Below are 20,753 nucleotides of genomic sequence, written 5' to 3'. Positions count from 1 at the left end.
ATAGAATGTGGTGTCCCTCAGGGTTCAGTACTTGGCCCTATTTTATTTCTGGTGTTTATCAACGACATTGCAAATCTAGACATTAGCGGTAAAATCTGCCTCTTTGCGGACAATACTAGTTTCACTTGGAGCGGCCCAGATGTTGCGGCGCTATATGATACTATATCCAATGACTTACGCACCATTAAGTCTTGGTGCGATTCTAATCTCCTATGCCTCAACCTATCAAAAACTAAAGTTTTGTCATATAAAAGTACTATACAACCTTTTGTACTTAATAACACTACTATTGACGTCGTGGACTCTGTGAAATTCTTAGGACTTCTTGTAGACAACTCGTTAAAATGGGACTCTCACATTGAAGCTCTATCAAAGAAACTAAACGCTGCCTGTTTTGCGCTAAGATCAGTTTCTAAGGAACTTAACTTCTCAACCTCTAGAATAGCCTATTGTGCCCTTTTTGAGTCACATCTTCGTTATGCCCTTCCATTCTGGGGTACTTGCTGCGCAACAAAATTTGATCGTGTTTTCATACTTCAAAAGAGAGCAGTTCGATATTTATTGGGACTGAACAGTAGAACTCACTGCCAGAATTTCTTTAAAAATTTGAAAATACTGACTCTTCCTTCTTTATTCATTTTTGAATCCGTTTGCTTAATCCGCAAGCACATATCTGCTATTCCCGAAAGACCATCTCATAACTATCCACTTAGGAATGCAGAGCACGATCTTTATCTGCCAACCCCGAGCTCAGAACTAGTTAAGGGTTTAATACTGTACAATGCCAAAAAAATGTACAATCATCTGCCTTTGAATATCAAATCGCTTTCATTCTTTCCCGCATTTCGCAAGGCTCTAAAATCATACCTACTGGAGAGAGCCCTATATGCGGTAAACGACTTTTTTGTTGATGTTTAATTATGAACAATTTTGAATTTTAAAATTTTGATCATCTCACACACTCGTCAAAGGTCAAGTATTTAATATTCTATAACTTTAAAATTATATCTATTTACTGCGTACTGTTCTAAAATTGTCCATGTATATTCTTTTTGTAATTTTAAAGACTTAAATTTTTTTGAATTGTATTATTTGTATTGTGTATATTTTGTTGTTTGTATTTTTTTGTGATTTTGTTGTTTGTGAGTGCTTTGTCGATGAAGCTGTTTTGGCTTTTTGTACAATAAAGCGTTGTTTGTTGTTTGTTTGTAGGTAGTGTTAAAATATTCAAACTTGAGGTAGCATATATAGGGTGTTCAAAATCATCGGAAAAAGAAATAACCAGAAATATATATATGACAGAAAATAGTAATATAAACTTATATTCAATTGCAAACACTTACCTAACATAATTTAGAATTTACTGAACTTTGATAAATATATACTATTATGGACAGTATAGGAAGTTACTTGTCTTAGTAAAAGTCTTGGTAAATGCTCTTGGAATTATAAACTACACTGGCTTGTGTCAAAAAATATGGAATATTGTTTCTATGTCTTGCAGTATTACACAAACGGGAATAAATTTAAACTATAATAGGTGAGGATAAATAAAAAATACAATATATGTGTTTCAAGATTTTATTTTTAAAAAAACTAAATACCTTCTTGAAGGTTCGTAAGTGAAACTTACGCTTAGCTTAGTTATCTTTACTCTTTCTCTTTACATAGGGCATTGTCTTTGTGGTAAAGAAGTCATTCCTTTTTTTGCATAGTTCTTCAATAAAATATTGGATATTCTGAACAAGATGGATTTAATAATAAATTCTGACGTCTGTGAGGGGCAATTGTGATATAAAAAAAGACTAATATCCAGGCCATTTATATTTTCAAATGTCAATGTTGTCAATATCTTTCTGTGATCTTTTTTATGTAAAAAGCTTGAGTCTTCTTCCAATATTAGGTAAGTGTAAGCAGTAGCCATAACTACATCCTCACTAGGTTAACAGAGGCTTTGGCCTTTGGCCTTTTTGAGGCATGTTTAATGCACTTCTTACCCGAGAACTACTAGTAGGAGTGAAATTATCTCTTTTAATAGCTGTCAACCATTTTTTACGAAGCTCGTCATTTTTGGGGAATATAAAAGCAGAAACCTTGGGACCCCCTCTATAATTCCCGTGACAATTTGGAACAGAGCATGTAAAAGGCATGCTACAATAAAATGTTAATACCTACCCTTTAATACCTATCTTTTGATTATTGTAAGTAACCATTATAAAGTACTATGCAGACTGGCGGCGAAGGCTTTTTACTCATTTAGGTGTAATATCTTAATAAGTACTTCTAGTTCTTACCTTAAAATAATTAATAATACGAGTACGACAAGCACAAAAGTTTGAAGTTCCCTATGTGGAATGGCTGGTTTGGATTTTTATTACACTGTTATTTTGTCACAATTTTCTGATCACACCATGCACTGAACACTAAGAACTAAACAAACGTGTTGCAGAAGCACAACAAACTAAAGATAATTAATTATTTCTGGTATGCAATCGGAACGAGAAACCACTACCGGCTTTTCAGGTTAAAGGTAAACAACTCGGTAAACAATTTAATAATGCGCTGCCTTCGCCGCCATATTTGCCTTGCCCATATCATGTTGATAGGCCTTGAGTTGAGGTGGTGCTGGTCAAATCAAAACGCAATGTTGCCAGTTGTTGGCTGGCGCACGAGCACGGTTCTGCAAGGTGATTGGGCGTATTTTTCATACGTCATCAATTGGCACTTTAAAATTATTTCAAATTAAAGCAATTTTGAGGGCCTATAAAAAAATTATTCAATGTCATGGAACTATTTTTTTTTGGATAAATATACTTAAAATAGTCTTCTATTTCAGATTTTGTCCTTGAATTGGGTATTTTATTTTTTGTGAAAGAACCCATTATTATTAATCAACGTAAACAGTCAATTAATGTAGTTTAAATACTGGGATCATATTAATTAGTCCTCTTTAACAAAAAATATTTAAACTGAATATTTAAACTGCGTTTTATCTTTTAATGAAATAAGCGTATAATATCGACAATATTCGTATCTGTACTCTTTGAAAATTTGTTACATCATTAAAAAAATCTAAAATGTCAATATTCCATAGGTATAGTGATAAATGAGGTCTAAATTATAAGAAAATGCATTTTCTACGAAAACTTGAAAAGATGAGAAAAAATGGTATAATACAATTTGATAGACAATTAAATTATGCATCTGATTCTCGTAAAATATACAAGGTGTTCCATTTATAATAAACAAATTATTACCGTTTAATGCTAGTAATTATTTAAAATAAATTTTTAGACACTCTGGATAAGATAGAATTTTGCTAATTATTGCAACACAATATCTGATCAATAAATAAACTTCAGTAAATATTTAGTATCAAAAACTTCGATACCGTTGAAGAAATGAAGCCTTAAAATTTTTAATGCAATTTCATAAAATTGAAAATATTTCAAAAACGGTAAGGTTTAAGTGTGATAAACCTTAATCAAATTTATCTTTATTTCAATCGTAGAATCTAAAAATAGAATAATATACAGGGTGTTCTATTAAAAAAATACAACTATAACATTTTTTAATTCACTCTGTATCTTGTAAATATGTTTAAATTGTAGCTCTAATAGCCCTTCAACGAACCTAAAATTTACAATTTGTAAAAATCTAACCATTTAGCTACAATACTCCGTGTCGTGTATCGTGAACAACCCTATACAGGGTTGTTCTAGAAGTTCAAGGCAAGAAACTCTTATACAAGAGTTTCTTGCCTTGAACTTCTAATATAGAAATTAATTCCACAATGTGTTCGTCATAATGTGGATCAACCTGCTCTCACTACCAAGCTCACCTGATGATGGGGTAGGGCCCCGAAACCGGTAGTGAGAGCAGGTTGATCCACATTATGATGAACACAGTGTGGAATTAATTTCTATATTAGCAGTTCAAGGCGGGAAACTTCAACTGCGAGGGAAGAGTTTGCCCAATAATTTCATTCTTCTTTTTTATTATAGTCCCAACGATATCATCTTTTGTTTATTGTTTTCTCTGGGCCAAGGTGATAGCGGCGAGGTATGTTGAAGTACCTCCGCAGCGGTTTTGTGGTAGTAACGCTTGCGAATTGTGAGCTACTGGTTAACCAGGTTGCAAATGGTGCCTAGTGCCTCGTTTGCTTCCCTTTTTCTTTTTTCAGGATCGCTAGCTCATCGTTGCTGATTCCTCCCGTATTGATGAAGCCGGAAGGCAGAAACACTAAGTGTCTACAGGTAGTCGTATTTTAGCCATGTTTCATGGTTAATCTTACTGTAGGTTTGCCCAATAATTTTAATTTTTTTTAATAATTATATTTAGTTTTATTAATAATTATAAAAAATAAATAAATAAACAAGTCTCAAATTACAGGCATTTAGATGCATATGAGAGCGTCAAAATTAATAAATGTAAAGATAGTATGAACACAAGGCAATGGTCCAATTCCTTCAAGTTCTCTGGTCCTATTGTTCTAGTTTCGGTAATTAATTATTACGTTCGGGTGGTTTAGATTATCGCTTGGCCATTTTTCAATTTGTAGATTTTAATTAAGTTTTAATCATCTGCTGATGTTTATTGAAACGCGCTTCCAGTGCAAAAGTAAAAGTGTCTTGGTGAATTAGTGTTTTCTTTTGCTTAAACCTGTACGTTAGATATCTTAAAGGAATGTAATTGGTAAAAATATAGTTGTATGAGATTCTCTGCAGAAACGTATTAAGAAATTAATTCTGTGTTATTTTGACAAAGACTTTTGCACTTGCATATTACGTAGTGTTCATTCTACATTATAAAGTAAAGGAATATATTTTAAAACTAAAACTCACAGTTCCATGTGCAAAGAATTATTAGAGACTCTCGAAATCAGGATGAATGCTGAAAATATCTTAGATGGACAGAACTGAAGAACAAATTAGTACTTACAGGTATGTCAAAATTTTTAATTATATTCTCTCTTTAATTGTAAAAGTAATAACCAAGAAATATAATTTTCTTAAAGTAACAATTATTTTATAAACGTCTCTTCTATCTAAGTATATGACAAGTTTGTTAAAATCTCTACCATTTAACCCGTTAGAAAATAAAAATCGTTTTCACCAAATCGAAACTAGAGTTTTCATTATTTCAAAATATTTGTAGCTCGAACATTGACTAATTGAAGTTAAATAGAATATAAATTTTGCGATGTATTTATATGGTGTTCTGGAATGGATAGTATATATGGAATGATTAATTATAAAATTTCAGAGCTCTGTCCATTTTTTATTGGTTTTGCTTTCATTTATATGTATGGGCACAAACTAAGAATTTATTGATATGTTTGTGTTTTTTGTGTTCCATAGAAAATATCTCTCTCATACAAGTAATTAAACTATGATTGTAACATATTGTTTATGGTGGAACAATATATGGAGGAACTTCCGGCTCAAAATATCATAGCAGTCAAGAACGTAGTCAACTGTCAAGAAGGGAAGCAAACAATAACATGATCTGCGACATTTGCGGAAGGAAAAACCATACTAAAGATAAGTGTTTTCACAAAAATTCAATATGTTTAAATTGTAAAAAGGCAGGGCATTTAGCAGTTATGTGTGACCGTAGAAAAAAATTTTCAGAAAAATAAAGTAAATCATGATTTTATTAAAGAAAACAATGTAAACAGTGATGATGAAAATAGTTTAGACGAAATTCCTTTGTTTACTATATATATTAAAAAATTATTTGCTTTGGAGAAGTGTGCTACAAAAAACACAAACATATCAGATAAAGATTTAAATTATTGTTTGCCAAAACAGGGAACTCGACCATTTTAAAATAGATTCATTTTTTATTGATATTTTGGTCGAAAATGTTCCAATTAAATTTCAGATAGATACTGGTAGTGGAATATCTTGTTTTTCTTTAGATTTTTATTTAAATAATTTTAAAGAACAAAGAATATTGCCGTCAAATAAATGTTTTATTGTTTACAATCGAAATAAATTTCAACCTGAAGGATATTTAAATCTAAAAATAGAATACAAAGGCATCAAAAAGATTATACAATTTTTTGTGATAAAAGATGGAGGCCCACCTATACTTGGCAGAGATTTTTTAAATTTATTTGAAGTAAAATTGGATATTGCAATAAATAATTATATAAACTCTATTGAAAATTTAGTTAGCCAATATAGTGAAGTTTTTTCAGAGGGTTTAGGTTTATTTAACAAAGGTGTTGAAAAAATATATATAAAAAATAATGTAGTGCCAAAATTTTTTAATGCCAGAACAATTCCTTTTGCTATTAAAGACAAGGTTGAAGCTGAAATTAATAGACTTAAATTTTTAGGTGTTATTTCGCCAGTAGAGTACAGTCGCTGGGCTACTCCCATAGTCCCGGTATTCAAGAAGAATGGCGATATTAGAATATGTGGAGATTTCAAAGTTACTCTCAATCCTGTTATTGAAGTAGATCAACACCCAATGCCCACTATCGAACAACTTTTCAGCAGACTTCACGGAGGGGGAGAGTATAGCAAGTTAGATTTATCGCAAGCTTTTCAGCAAATAGAAGTCGACGATGATAACATACACCTTTTAACAATATCAACACATTTGGGATTATTTAGGTATAATCGCTTAACTTTCGGTGTGGCTTGTGCACCAGCAAGATTTCAAAAAATAATGGATTCCCTATTTGTTTCAATTAAGGGGGTGGCAGTATTTCAGGATGATATTTTAATAACGGGCAAAAATAAATCAGAACATTTTAAAAATCTACAAACCGTGTTAAGCATTTTACAAAGGGTAGGTTTAAAGGTAAATTATAAGAAATGTAATTCTTTTAAAGAGAGTATTGAGTATTTAGGGTTTATTATTGATAAAAATGGATTACATCCTTCCAATAAAAAAACAAAAGTAATTGACGATGCTCCCAGGCCGCAAAATGTAAAAGAGTTGCAATCATTTTTAGGTAGCATAAATTACTACGGTCGATTTGTTAAGAATATGTCTACAATGTTAAATCCGCTTTATAATTTGCTAAAATTAAATGACAAGTGGACTTGGAATGATCTTTGCGATCAAGCATTTGAAAATATTAAAAAAACTTTAAAGTCTGATAATGTATTAGTTCATTATAATCCTGATTTAGAACTTCGACTAACTACAGATGCTTCTTCAGTGGGAATCGGGGCAATTTTAAGTCATAAGTTTCCCACTGGAGAAGACAAACCTATAGCTTTTGCTTCGCGTACTCTCTCAGCGGCTGAACAAAAATATTCGCAAATAGAGAAGGAAGCCTTGTCTATAATTTATGGTGTTTTGAAATTTTATCAATATCTTTATGGCAATAAATTTAAATTGATTACAGATCATAAGCCTCTAGTATCTATTTTCGGACATAATAAGGCTATACCTCAGTTTGCAGCAAATAGATTAAGACGATGGGCTTTAATTCTATCTAATTTTAATTATGAAATAGAATTTATTAATAGTAAAAATAATAAGGCGGATTGGTTGTCCAGAATGCCTTCTAAAAGTGAGAACGATTTTCTAAACGCAGATAAATTAGACGTAGATTACTGTTACTTTTTTTCAAGTTGTTCAGATTTTAAAATAAATTTTGACAATGTACTGGGGGGCTTCAATTAGTGATAATATCTTTATTAAAATTAAAAATTTTATTAAGAAAGGTTGGCCCGTAAAAAATAAAGATCTTGAACTTCAGCCCTACTATGTTAAAAGGTTTGATTTTTATATTCGTGATGATTGTTTATATTGGAACCATAGATTAGTTATTCCAACAGTTTTACGTAACGAAGTTTTAAAAGAATTACATAGCAGTCATATGGGAGTTGTTCGAATGAAAAATTTTGCGCGTGGTTATATATGGTTTCCAAATTTAGATAAAGAGATTGAAAATATAGTTCAAAATTGCCAAAATTGTATATTTCACTCAAACGCACCAGCGCGTGCCGAAATTTCCCCGTGGCCTGTCCCGTCAGGTCCCTGGGAAAGACTGCATATAGATTTCTGTGAATTAGATCGTAGATTTTATTTGGTAGTAGTAGATGCCTATTCAAAATGGATAGAGATTTTTGAAATGTCAAATATTAATGCGGTGTCAACAATAAATGAGCACGGAGCACTCACCTGTAAACGGAGCACTCACCTGTAGAAACCGCAACACAAATTTCATACAAATATTTTTTCACTCAAGAGAATCCTCGTCTGGTAAATCACAGTCAATAATAATATAGTTCACAACTGGCATATTTTCGCACTGTTGTATTTGATTCCCTATAGTTCCTGCAAAAGATCTTGGACCTGGTTTGACCATCAAGCTTTTGAAAAAGATGCCTAAGAGGTAACTCATTAGCGTGAAGCTGGCAGACCAACCTTTGTAAAGGGCGTCCTAATTTTAATTCTAATTGAGAAATTGCACCATTTTTTTCCTGTATTCACCACAGTTCCGTCACATCCTACTGCTACTAGTTCTTCTAGGTCATATTCATTACTTTCTAAGAAGTTCACAATACTTTGACAAATGCTTAGAGCCGATCCAGAACTGGGAACTGTGTGACCCAAAAATATAGAACCCGGCTCCTGAACTAAAAAATGTGTTCTTCAAGTACAGTTCTTTTGTGGGACTTACCTTCAATATTTTTAATAACATAGGTTTTATCTTTCCTTCCGTCAAAATAAATGGCCTTCAAAGTTTCCGAGGAGTTTTGCTTAAAACTGTTTCTTGTTTGCTCTCTTGCTCTTCTCAGCTTACAACGATCTATAACGTTTTTTTTATAGTCTTTGGTGACATCGTGTAGCACTGCCGTTGCCACTGCTACTGCAGATCTATCTGATAGTCCGTAGCTGTCACAAACTTTAGTCAGGGTAGGCAGTTTCACAAAAATTTTTGTACACTGGATTTTTCTCTTGATACTGTCATAGGAAGTGGAAGGCAATTCATGATCAATTTCTATATCTGTCGACTTTCGCTTTCTTGATAAATTGATGTTGTTTTCATGTTGGATGGATTGTTGTAGTTCTTTCCGTTGCATATCTTTTTCCGTTCTACTGGCCTTCTTTATCAGCGAGGTTTTTTTGAGGTTTCCATTATGTCAATTTTCCCAATAACCATTTTTCTAAGCCCCCTCTGATCTATCAAAAAAACCTGTTCATTTTTGCAAGAACATTGCTGAAAAAAATTGCATTTGCATGCGCTGATATCAAACAGGCAAGTATTTTCGGTTTGAAATTCTTTATTTTTTATTTTTAACAGCCGGTAGAGGGCAGAAGACGTGATTTAATCAAAAAATTAAAAAAAAAAATTTACTAAAGTTAACTTTTGATAGGTATTCCAAATCGATCATTTTTTAAGAGCTGGTAGAGGGCAGAAGATTTGATTTTATTAAAAAGTTGTAGTTTTTATCAACACTTTTTTATCAACGTTACTAAAGGCAACTTTTCGTAGGTATTCCAAGTCGATGTTTTAAAATTTTTAAAATTTTGAGATTTACGATCCAGACTAGTACTTATAATTTGTGTCTAAAAACTTACTGCTTCTCATTTGTGGTTTAGGAAAGATTTGAGTTTCAGAAGTTTACTACCTACCCTACCTCTTTACCCGACCTGCTAGCTGGACAACATCGGTTCCCATCAATGCAGCGAACGAGTGAACTCAGGGGCATCAGAGGTACAACTCAATTTAAGTACCACAGTTATATATTTTTATATTGTCTGGCATTAATTTTGTAATATTATAACAATATTTACTTACTGGAGTATTTTTATTTTTACGTCTTTTTTCGGCAATTCCTTCTGAATCTGCACCATGATCTAACAAATAAGCTGCAGAAATAGTATAATTTAAACTACAACATAGTTGAAGTGGAGTATTAAGTTTTGGAGGTGCTATATTTAAGTCGTTATTTAAATTCACGATTTGTGTGTGATTGATATTTATAATATAATTTTCTCTTCCTTCTTCGAAGTATTTTTTTAAACCATCTTGAATTGATAATTCTCTTTCTGCCTGAGGTTCCTATAAAAAAATTTATGATATAGACATATATTCTAAAAAATCTACAAATAAAACCGTATAATATATGTTTGTTAATGCTATTTATGTTACTGTTTTTTAATTACCAGTTAAACAAAAAGAATGAAGAACGATACATTAGAAGCACACCAATGTAGAGGCATAATAAAGATAATATTAATTCCACCCTGTGTTGGATTGGGTTGCAGGGGTTGGGGAGTATGACAAACACAGTGTGGAATTAATTTCTACACTGGGTGCGTCTCAAAAGTGGTTCACCACCTATATCTTTTTTATTTTTTCAGATAAAAAAACGAGATTTGGTATGTTAGTATATGACATAAATTAGGATTGATTCGCGGATTGAATTGTTTTCGGTCACTTACGGTTTCGCCCGAAGAGACTACAACTTTCGATTTTTAAATGGAACCCTCGGCTTTTACTTTATTCGATAGAAAATATCACTCTGAATAGAATGACATATCATATGTCAACATTTGACATTCTTGCTTAAAAAAGAATTGTATATTAAATTTCACCCTAGTGTGTCATGGCTGTATTAAAAACACTAACTTTTAATCAAGGAGCCTTGGAAAAATAGATTTGATCGTCGATGTTTTAGTGTCTTATTTTGGCCGGTTAAAAGATTCCCAAATCGTATTTTAATCATATATCATTTTTTCTCAAATGGAACGAGGGTGACTCATTAGCATATTTGGAAAAATAATTTTTTTACGAATAATTTGGTACCACACGCTTGATAATTTGAGTCAAATTATCGTTCTGAACCGCATATTACAATTTCAAATAAACCATATGCGAAAATGTCAAAAGTTGGCATATGCTATGTCATTCTATTCAGACTGTCATTTTCTATCGAATAAAGTAAAAAAAATACTGAGAGTGTCATTTAAAAATCAAAGCTTCTAGTCATGGTCATGGTCTTCTGGTAAAACAGGAAGAGACAGAAAACAATTGAATAAATCTCGATTTTTTATCTAAAAAAATTAGAAAATTATAGGTGTGAGCCACTTTTGAGACGCACCTGGTATTGCTATACCAAGTTCAAGGCAAGAAACTCTTATATAATTTTATTATATTTTATTCAATATACAGGGTGTTCCAAAAAATAAGTGTTATCTCTCATGGGGAGATTCCTCACGCAAAAATAAGATTTATTTTTCATATCAACATAGGTCCGATTCTGGTTTGTTTCGTAGCTACAGGGTGTTAATGTCTTAATATTTTTTCGATTTATCATAATTATTATTTATTAGTTCCGTGTGCCCTTTACCTACACCGCTGCCACCACACATTATCGCTCACCAGCATCAACGATGGCAGAGAGAGAGAAAGAACCCTATATTATAATTATATTCGCGTCCAGTCCGAATGTATTATCTTGATTTTTCTATACGTAGTAGTACCGTCCCTGCGTGCACAATTTTAAAGCTATAAGCTAAATTCCATCCCGCTACCAGTCTAGGTGGCCGCGCCGGCCCTGGCGCGGCGGTGGGTATTCATTCGTCTTTCGTGCACGGTGCAGTGCGGATCGTAGCTCTCCGATTTCTTCGTCGTAGATCGATGAAGCCATTTTGTTTATTCTCTACTCATTTTGGATATTACTATGTAATATACGGTGTTTTACAGCTAGGTAGAACACAAGGAACAATATGTAAGTATTGTATAATATTTATTTTTAGAGAAAAACGAAGTGGACGTAAATAGCGGAATATTAGAATTAGATAAAAGAAGAAAACAATAAGAATATTATATATATCGGACTGTTGTACTCTCAGTGAGACAAAGTTCGTACGTGTAAAGAATGTCCTTCTCCTTGTAAGAGGAATTCTCATTTATATAAGGTTCTATATCTCGCAGTCAAGAGAATATTATAAATGCCAAAGTGTTGCATCTCCGAGTGAGTCAAATTTCGTACTTTTAGAGGATGGCCATATGAGAGAGATTCCTTTTATAAGTCAATATTGATATCCCACTATCGAGAGATAAATTACAGGTATCACAGGTAAGTATCTTATAATATTTATTTTCAGGTAATTAAATAATGGAGGGAAATAATTGAAGTGGAAGCAAATCTCTAAATGTAGAAATTAGAGGCAAGGAGGAGACAATGGAAGTAGACAAATGGAGAAAGCAATAAGAATATCGTATATATCGAACTGTTGTGCTCCCAGTGAGACAAAGTTTCCTATTTAGAGAATGCCCTTCTCCTCGTGAAAGGGATTCCTATTATATGAGGTTAGAAATCTGGCTATCAAATAATATTATAAATATCGAACTGTTGTTTTCCCAGTGACGCAAAGTTTCCTATTTATAGAGAATGCCCTTCTCCTCGTGAGGGGGATTCCTATTGTATGAGGTTCTAAATCTCTCTATCAAGAGAATATTATAAATACCGAAGTTGTGCCGAAGTGTTGTATCACCCAGGGAGTCAAATTTCTCATTTTTCGAGAATGGCCGTCTCCGTGTGAGGGATTCCTTTTATAAGTCATTGTTGATATCCCCTATCGAGATATTAATTACACGTATTACCGGTGAGTATCTTATAATACTTATTTTTAGGAAATTAAATAATGAATGGAAATAATTAAAGTAAAAGCAAATTTCGAAATATGGAAATTAGAGGCAAGGAGGAAACAATGGAATTAGACAAAAAGAAAAAATGAGAATAACATATATATATCGAACTGTTGTCCTCTCCGTGAGACAAAGTTTCGTACTTACAGAGAATGCCCTTCTCTTCGTGAGAGGGATTCCTATTATATGAGATTCTAGATCTCGCAATCAACAGAGTACTATAAATGCCGAAGTGTTTTATCTCCCAGCAATGAAATAAGGTATGAAACAAAATTTTGTACTTTTAGAAAATGCCTATCTCTGGAATGGATTTCTTTTTTTATGAGATTTTAGATCTCACTCTCAAGGGAATATTATTTATATATTTAGGTGCCAAATATTTGTATCTCCCAGTGAGACAAAATTTCGTACTTTTAGAGAATGCCCATCTCCGTGTGGGAGGGATTTCTTTTATACGTTATCGATAGCCTTATCGAAAAATTAATTACACGTATTACATGTAAGTCTTTTAGAATATTTATTTTTAGACGAATATTGGATGGAAATAAATAGAAGTACATCCCGAAATGTGGGGATTAGAGGAAAGGAGAAAACAAAGGGATGAGGAATATTGTATAAACACGGACTGTTCTTCTCCCAGTGTTCTTTTCATAGCGAGACAAAGGTTAGTACTTTTAGATAATCCTCTACTCCGTGTGAGAGGGATTCCTTTTTTAAGATATTCCAGAGCTCGCTATCGAGATAATATTATAATAACCGAAGTGTTGTTGTCTCAATGATACAAAATTTTTTAATTTTAGTGAATGCCCTTCTCCGTGTGAAAGGGATTCCTTTATAAATGACGTTCTCGGTCTCGTTATCGTAGAAGTAGATTTCACAAAAGAATTTCAAGTGATAAATCTAAAAATTTTAGACCCTCAAAAAAAAAACGATATATTTCAACAGGAAAACTCCCCCACACATTATATTTATAAGGCTGTACGTTCAAAAAGCAGGACAGTCGTTATTTAAGTGTCACTATCTCATAACAGATCGAACACAAGGTCAGCAACTAGGAAGAGGAAAATAACCAAATCTAGCGATTTGTGCAGTTTGTTGGGGGAAGGGCAATCCAAAGAGACTACAGAACATTCGACTCTTCGATGATGATACATTCTTCTTCGGGGAGACGAATTCAGTCTTAGCCAATGATCTGGCTTCAGCACAGAACAAGGTCCAACTTTTATATCTGAGAAAATATTTTAGCTCCCTAATTTACCAAGGAGCCGTGGCATGTCGCCTATCCTCTCCTGTGTCATAATTGTTAAGATGAAGTCCAGCATATTTTCGAAATCAAACTCTTAAAAAAAAAAAAAAATATCTGGGTTATAAAATTTAACAATAGTCGTAGACTTAATATTCTTTTAAAGGAAGAGAAAAATATTCATAAATATATCATGGAACAAATATGGACGGTTGTTATAGATACCGGACGCATAGTCCTAATGTGGTTGACGGTATCTTGTACGAAAGGTATCAACTATTTTTCCCTCTGAAGGATTTTCAAATGAAAATCATGAGGAAGAAGGACCTCTGGATAAATTTACGTTTGAACCTTGCTTAGAGGAAAAGATACAAACAACGGAATGTATCCAGATATTTGTGACAGATATTCGAATATGTCTTTACCTTCCTTCTTTGAAAAAGAGGGGGGGGTGATACATGAGGCACGAGCGGCCAATTCATTAGGTACCCTCCAGTTTGCTGCCTTGCCAGCTTCCTACCATAAAATAGGCGACAACCAACTTAACGTTGACCTCCAAGTCATTAAAAGTAATCAACTTATCTGACCAGCTAATAATATAATAACTCAAATATGTATATAATAATAAAATAGCTAATATCCTAGATTTTCATAGCTAATATGTAGTGTGTGTGTGTATATATATAAAAAGAAAAAAAAAAACGTCCCCTATTTTTCTCTATTTTGGCTAAAGAAATTTCTCTATTTTGGCTAAAGCTATTCTAATGGAAATGTAAGTTTTATTCTAAATCTTAAGAACACGTAACTGTGTCTCATTTCAAAAAGGGAGGTCCTTATGATAACGGCTGTTAAATGCTAATTTGTTTATGTAAATCTTTGACTTTCATATGTTGGAATACTCACCATCTACATTTAGAGTTTATATTTACCCATTTCGGTCTATAAAAGCAGTGTTGTGTTTTGGCCAATACTTTATACATTTTGACAAAGTGACAGACTTTGTGCAAATTATCGAAACAAAAAGTTAGTTTTTTCTTACAGCTTACAGTATATAATATATATTTTCTCCTCTACAATACCCTTTCGAAAGAGATGATTATAATAACATTAATGTAAACTTTCGCAGACTTTGAATTTTTTCTTAAATATATCTGGATGGTTTCTCGTTGAAAGAGGCTTTTGTAAGATATGATGTGTCTAAGGTTTACTGCATTAAAATTTTACCATAAATGTTCCCTAACAGTTCTACTTTCTTATCTAGAAATTTCGGAAAGAATAGACATATCAATTAAATCATAAAGTAGAAATAGTTTTCTTGCAGTTTTACGTATATAAATAGATTATATAATTCTTGCCGTGAACTGCTATGAAAAATAATAAATCATATATTGGTTTCACGTTTAACCTTAGATATCAGAGACAGATGTCAGTTTGTTTTTAGTCAGTATATAATTATATAAGCATATCATAGTTACTGAAAATTATCAACAAAAAAAAAAATAAAATAATAAATAATACAAATAATAATAAAACTTCTGGTATAAAATTGACACAGATCAATATCTGTGTCTACTTTATATCAATGTCCACAATATCCATACCAATGTATGGATCGAAACCTAATATATATGATTACTCTGGTTTAATTCATCGACGTAATTAAAGCATTTTGGAAAATAAATTATTGAAAATCTTAATTTCTTACTAAAGGCTTAAAAGTAAGGCCTTTAAATATAATAAAATGTATATTTAAATATTAAGCAATGGGTTATAAACACATTAATATATATATATATACTTATATATACTATATATATATATATATATATATATATATATATATATATATATATATATATATATATATATATATATATATATATATATATATATATATATATATATATATATATATATATATATATATATATATATCGGTATAATATATATATATATATATCGGTAAGTTCTACATTGAGACAGGGATTTCTATAGACACGATGAGTTAACTGGTTTATGAAGTATAATTGAACAATTTTGGCAGAATCCTTTATGGAAGTGCCATCTTATGGGTTTCTGTCTCTGCTTAGAATGCATATATGTATAGGTTAAATTGTCACAATTTAATAAATCCATGTATTGATGGCCGTTAAATTGGTTTCATCTTGGTTGCATTCAATAAACATATTTATAATTTCAGCTATTTTTTGTCTCAAAAAAAAATGCTTTCTGCACCACATTCATTAATTTGCAACCATCAGTTCTTTAAACATCTACGTATAGAAAATCAAGATAATACATTCGGACTGGACGCGAATATAATTATACGATCAAACGAACTTACCTGAAGTGAAGTTCGATCGTAATTATATGAGGCGTCCAGTCCGAATGTATTATCTTCCCACCCCTCCCGTTTTGCCCCATGGTCGCTTGAATTAATGAATAAATCTTTGAAAAATGAATACCGACCACCTAGACTGGTAGCGGGAGGGAATTTAGCTTATAGCTTTAAAATTGTGCACGCAGGGACGGTACTACTACGTATAGAAAAATCAAGATAATACATTCGGACTCGACGCTTCATGTAATTACGATCGAACTTCACTTCAGGTAAGTTCGTTTGATCGTATAATTTTCTTCCAAGCGTTCCAACTTCCACTTTTAGGGTTGCGAATGAAATGCGACATATTTTAAAGCTAAAAAAATGTCGACGTATTCACCAGGGCCGTGCATATGGGTTATCACAGAAATATTTTTCTAAAAAAAGCATGTAAGCCACTGACTTTTAAATTTCGATAATTATTAATGACGACTAAAAGTTGTCTCTTGATATTTTGTCGATCTCGGCCTCCTAGATGAGATAAACGCAATTTTATTAACGATGTACTTAAACAGCCGTTAAACGGTAGCCTACTAAAATGCCGTTAATAGATATTGTGACGTCGTTCATGTCGGCGGAAAGTAATGCCTAGCCTTAAGCATTCTGTTAGAGCACCTGTGGATCAGTGTTTGAGGCTATCGCTTCGTAAGCAAATGGTCCGTTGTTCAATTCTCACGCCGACCAAGATTTTTTTATATTTTTTTTGTTTATAGCGTGATCTTATTGCAGTGGTTTCACTCTTTTTGGTTGGATTGGTTTAGTTATTTGGCGGGTTGGTTAGCGTGGTTATTTGGAGGGTGTTAATTCATTGGTTAGTTGGTTATTTGGTGGGGTTGGTTGATTTTTACTAATTTATATTTGTTTTTTATATTTTTTATCAGTGTCGAGGTTAGTTGCGTTGGTTAAGTTGTTTATTTGGTGGGGTGGGTAGCGTTGGTTAGTCCTTATAAAATTCCTATATTTCATAAAGCCGTCAAGTGGGTCACATCAACGATGTCATACCTATTAACGGCATTTTAGTAAGCTTCCGTTTAACGGCAGTTTAAGTACAGCCTTTTATTAATTTGTCTTGATCCAAGTCTAATATTGTCTGTCCAACGACAAGATCCTTGACAGTGATAGATGTGTCTGTCATTTTATTTTCAAAGTAGTTTATTTTACTTTACAAAGAAATAAGTTGGTACAATTGGAACGCATAGCAGAAAATTAATATTTAAAATTTGAATGACAAGCAGGGTTCGGAAGTAGTTAATTAAGACGTAATATACCTGATTAACTACGTGTAGTTTTTCTTCAAAAACTACGTCTTTTCCCGTTCATTAACTACATGAAAACTACGTTAATAAACTATGTATTGATATTATGAATAATTTTCCTTTGTATAAGGTGTAATAGAGATAATATGATGTAAATATTACATTTAAAGCCATATTTCTTCTGTTTTCTTAAATACATGATGTGTTTTTAAAGTTTCAACTATTATAACCTCACCTCAAACCTTTGACATTTGAAAGTTACCTACATAAACTACATTAACTACATGTAATGTAGTTTATGTAGTTTTAAAAGTAACATGTAGTCTTCCGAACCCTGGTGACAAGTGATTACTTCACGATTACTTCAAAATATTGTGAAAGAAACTGTATAAAATTGAAAAAATCTAATCGAGTTATTTTATTAAAAACAATAAACAATTACAGTATGTGTTAATACAAAACAAGCAAGGGTGTATTTTATAAAACACCACATACCAAAAAAAGACATAAAAAAGATTTCCTGCTGTCAAGCTCAAACTTCTTGCATTTATAAATATTATTATTCAATATGATTATTATTTACCTATCATGTGCTGCTATTTTACAGATACTATACAGTTTTTGTTATCATATACAAGATAGTATACAAACTTTATTTGTGGCTAATACAACTCTCTGGCCATAACTGTCTCTGGGCACCGAATATTAACTCTAAACTATGGTCTGAGTCAAGAGTCAGCACTTAATTTCCCCTTTTAGTTTTCCTCCACTTAATTTGAAAAAACACGAAACGCACGTAATAACACAGTCCAAAATTCAAAATACAAAATGAAAATATTTATCATATCTATTTGAAATAATTTGACACAAAATTATAACCTATAATTTGGCAAGTTTGACAACTCTCAAAAATTTTAAGTCGAGTTCACACGCATCGGCGTCCGTTTGTCGTTCATCGTTCCGTTAAACCAATAATATTGAAATATGATCTGTCATTTTTGAAATAAACCAATAAAACTGGTTAAAAACAACAAGAGATGATGCATGACGGATTTATATATAAACCCATCCATAGTTAACTTAAAAAATATTAGAAACTTTTTTTAGTTAAATAAATGGATTGGTATGGACGTCATCTGCTTTTTTTCTGTCATCGTCTGTCGAAATCTTACCTGAGAAAAAAAAACCGAGTATAGCAACCTATAAAAAATTTTAATATAGTTAACTTGCGAAAGTTTTAAATAAGTACTCATTGATTGCTCATCAAAAAATATAAAAAAAGTTATTCATGAACATAGATATGGAAATGCCTAGTTTTAGAGTTACAACATGTTAAAACTTTTTCAAATTAGGCTTTTTGCATTTATCTTGAATACCATTATTTTTTACTTGAAATTGCTGTAGATTGGACTAATAGTAATAATAAAATAGAAAACAAATTTCTTGCAGTATAGGTATTGTATAATAAGGGTGTATAGGTATATAGTGTATAGGTATATTATACAGGGTGTCCCAGAAATAAGTGCAAATATTTTAAAGGGTAGTAGATCTCGATAAAAGAAACATAATTTCCCTTTATCGTTTTTCAAATAAGTCTAAAATAACGCAGTTATTTTACTTTAAAAATTTCCAAAAAAAATGATTTTTTGCTAAAATTTTCAGAACCTTTTTTTATACTTTATAAATTATGTAAAATATATAATTTATTAATTTTATTTTATTTTAATGTTATTAATTGTGATTAGTAAAATTGCGTTTATCCCATCAAGGAGGCCAAATTCGACATAATATCAAGAGATAACTTTTAACTGGCATTAAACGGCTTACACAATTTTGATATCAAAAGAAAAACGTCAGTGGCGCACATGTTTTTTTTTTGAAAAATATTACATTGCTGACCCATATCAAATTTAATTTATTAATATTAAAATATGAAATTTTGTGGGCACACATAGATTAATTTAGCGCGATTTCTTAAAAATATATATTCCCGGTATAGCCTAATATGCAGTTAAACTAACTATTGTACTTTAAATCAAATTAAAACTTGACCCAAAAATTTATACATTGTGAGATCAAATTAAAATTGAACAGTGGTCACTTAAAAGCAAGTAACCTTTTTATGTTATATGGAACACCCAGTATATTACTCCGATATTCAATCAGGAATTCAAAATACTATTAAGATTGTCTACCCATTCAACAACTATTTTTCTAGATATTTTCATTTTTATGATTTTGTGTCAGTAGATATTTATTATTTGATAAAATCTAGGTAGCTGTGATAAGTCCGACTGATGATTATTAGTTCAACCGTGGCTAACGTCATATTCAAGGCCTGACTGTTTTGACAGTTCTACCGAAGTGGTCGAGAATTAGTAGTCGTAAACAAACCTATTCTTTTCATTAGTTTCGCAACAAATCTGTGTTTTTTACGCGTTTCTATGCTAATAAAATTATACTAAATAATTTTGAGTGTACTCTTGTGAGTGAATAGTGAACTATCTAGATCCGATTCATAACATCGTACCCGCGAAAAAAAACCATACTTTCGGTTTTTAATTTTAATTAATTATAGTAACACCGGCGATGCGGGCTGTGTGTCCGGGCTAGGAAAATGTTGGGGAATTTATATAAAAACATAATTAATAGCGTTAGTGTTAGTGTTTAGTGTTAAACCAACGTAAGTGACGTGTATTTTTAGGTAAAACAGTTTTCGTTTCTTTATTTTTTCTTTGTGAAATAAAAAACGCCGCGACATTGTTCTGTGTCTGTGCCTTGTAGCAGCAATTATAATAAGTAGTCAGGATCTGTCTACATTCTCTTTCCCAACAATATTAACTGTAACTAGGTCACGTCCAAAACCTACAGAAGATGCTGTGCCTATAATTTTTCCAAATCAACCCTCTTATATGACTGTGCATGTTCCCAAACATCCCGATGAAAGAAAACAAGATTTGGAAATTCAGGATGAAATAAATATTGAAAATTATTATTATTATTATGAAATATATATTATTATTATGAAATGGCAATATATTTTAAAGAAATTAAATGAATTGTACTTTATTTTAGTATTTTATATAAAAAAAGATATTTTTATCTTTTTATTTAAGATATATGGAGATGGTTACTTGATGAACATCGAACTACAAAGTATTTAATGAAAATAGTTAATTCTAGGTCATATCCACATTTTTTAAATATGTTAGGCAAATTTTTACAATTATTATTTTTAAT

The 20,753-nt window shown here is 31.7% G+C and overlaps 1 protein-coding gene and 1 long non-coding RNA gene across 3 annotated transcripts in view; one reads left to right on the top strand and one right to left on the bottom strand.

Moving 5' to 3' along the window:
* Positions 1 to 20,753, bottom strand: part of LOC115889736 — a 97,239-nt gene that overhangs the window by 33,587 nt on the left and 42,899 nt on the right. For both annotated transcript variants that reach the window (XM_030909805.1, XM_030909815.1), the window contains exons 4-5: positions 9,776 to 10,039; positions 8,171 to 9,156 (exon numbers count right to left, since the gene is read on the bottom strand). In XM_030909805.1, the coding sequence (XP_030765665.1) occupies positions 9,112 to 9,156; positions 9,776 to 10,039 (309 nt within the window). In that variant the 3' untranslated portion in view covers positions 8,171 to 9,111. The remainder of the gene's footprint in view (positions 1 to 8,170; positions 9,157 to 9,775; positions 10,040 to 20,753) is intronic.
* LOC115889745 lies at positions 11,564 to 13,563 on the top strand. Its single transcript, XR_004051500.1, has 2 exons — positions 11,564 to 12,894; positions 13,162 to 13,563. It is a non-coding gene; the product is annotated as an uncharacterized LOC115889745 (long non-coding RNA).

Source organism: Sitophilus oryzae, unplaced genomic scaffold (assembly GCF_002938485.1).
Source record: "Sitophilus oryzae breed Bouriz unplaced genomic scaffold, Soryzae_2.0 scaffold_1177_pilon_pilon, whole genome shotgun sequence".
In the NCBI taxonomy this organism is placed as follows: Eukaryota; Metazoa; Arthropoda; class Insecta; order Coleoptera; family Curculionidae; genus Sitophilus; species Sitophilus oryzae.
The sequence above is the reverse complement of the archived record's forward strand: the minus strand, read 5'-3'. Positions and strand labels throughout refer to the sequence as shown.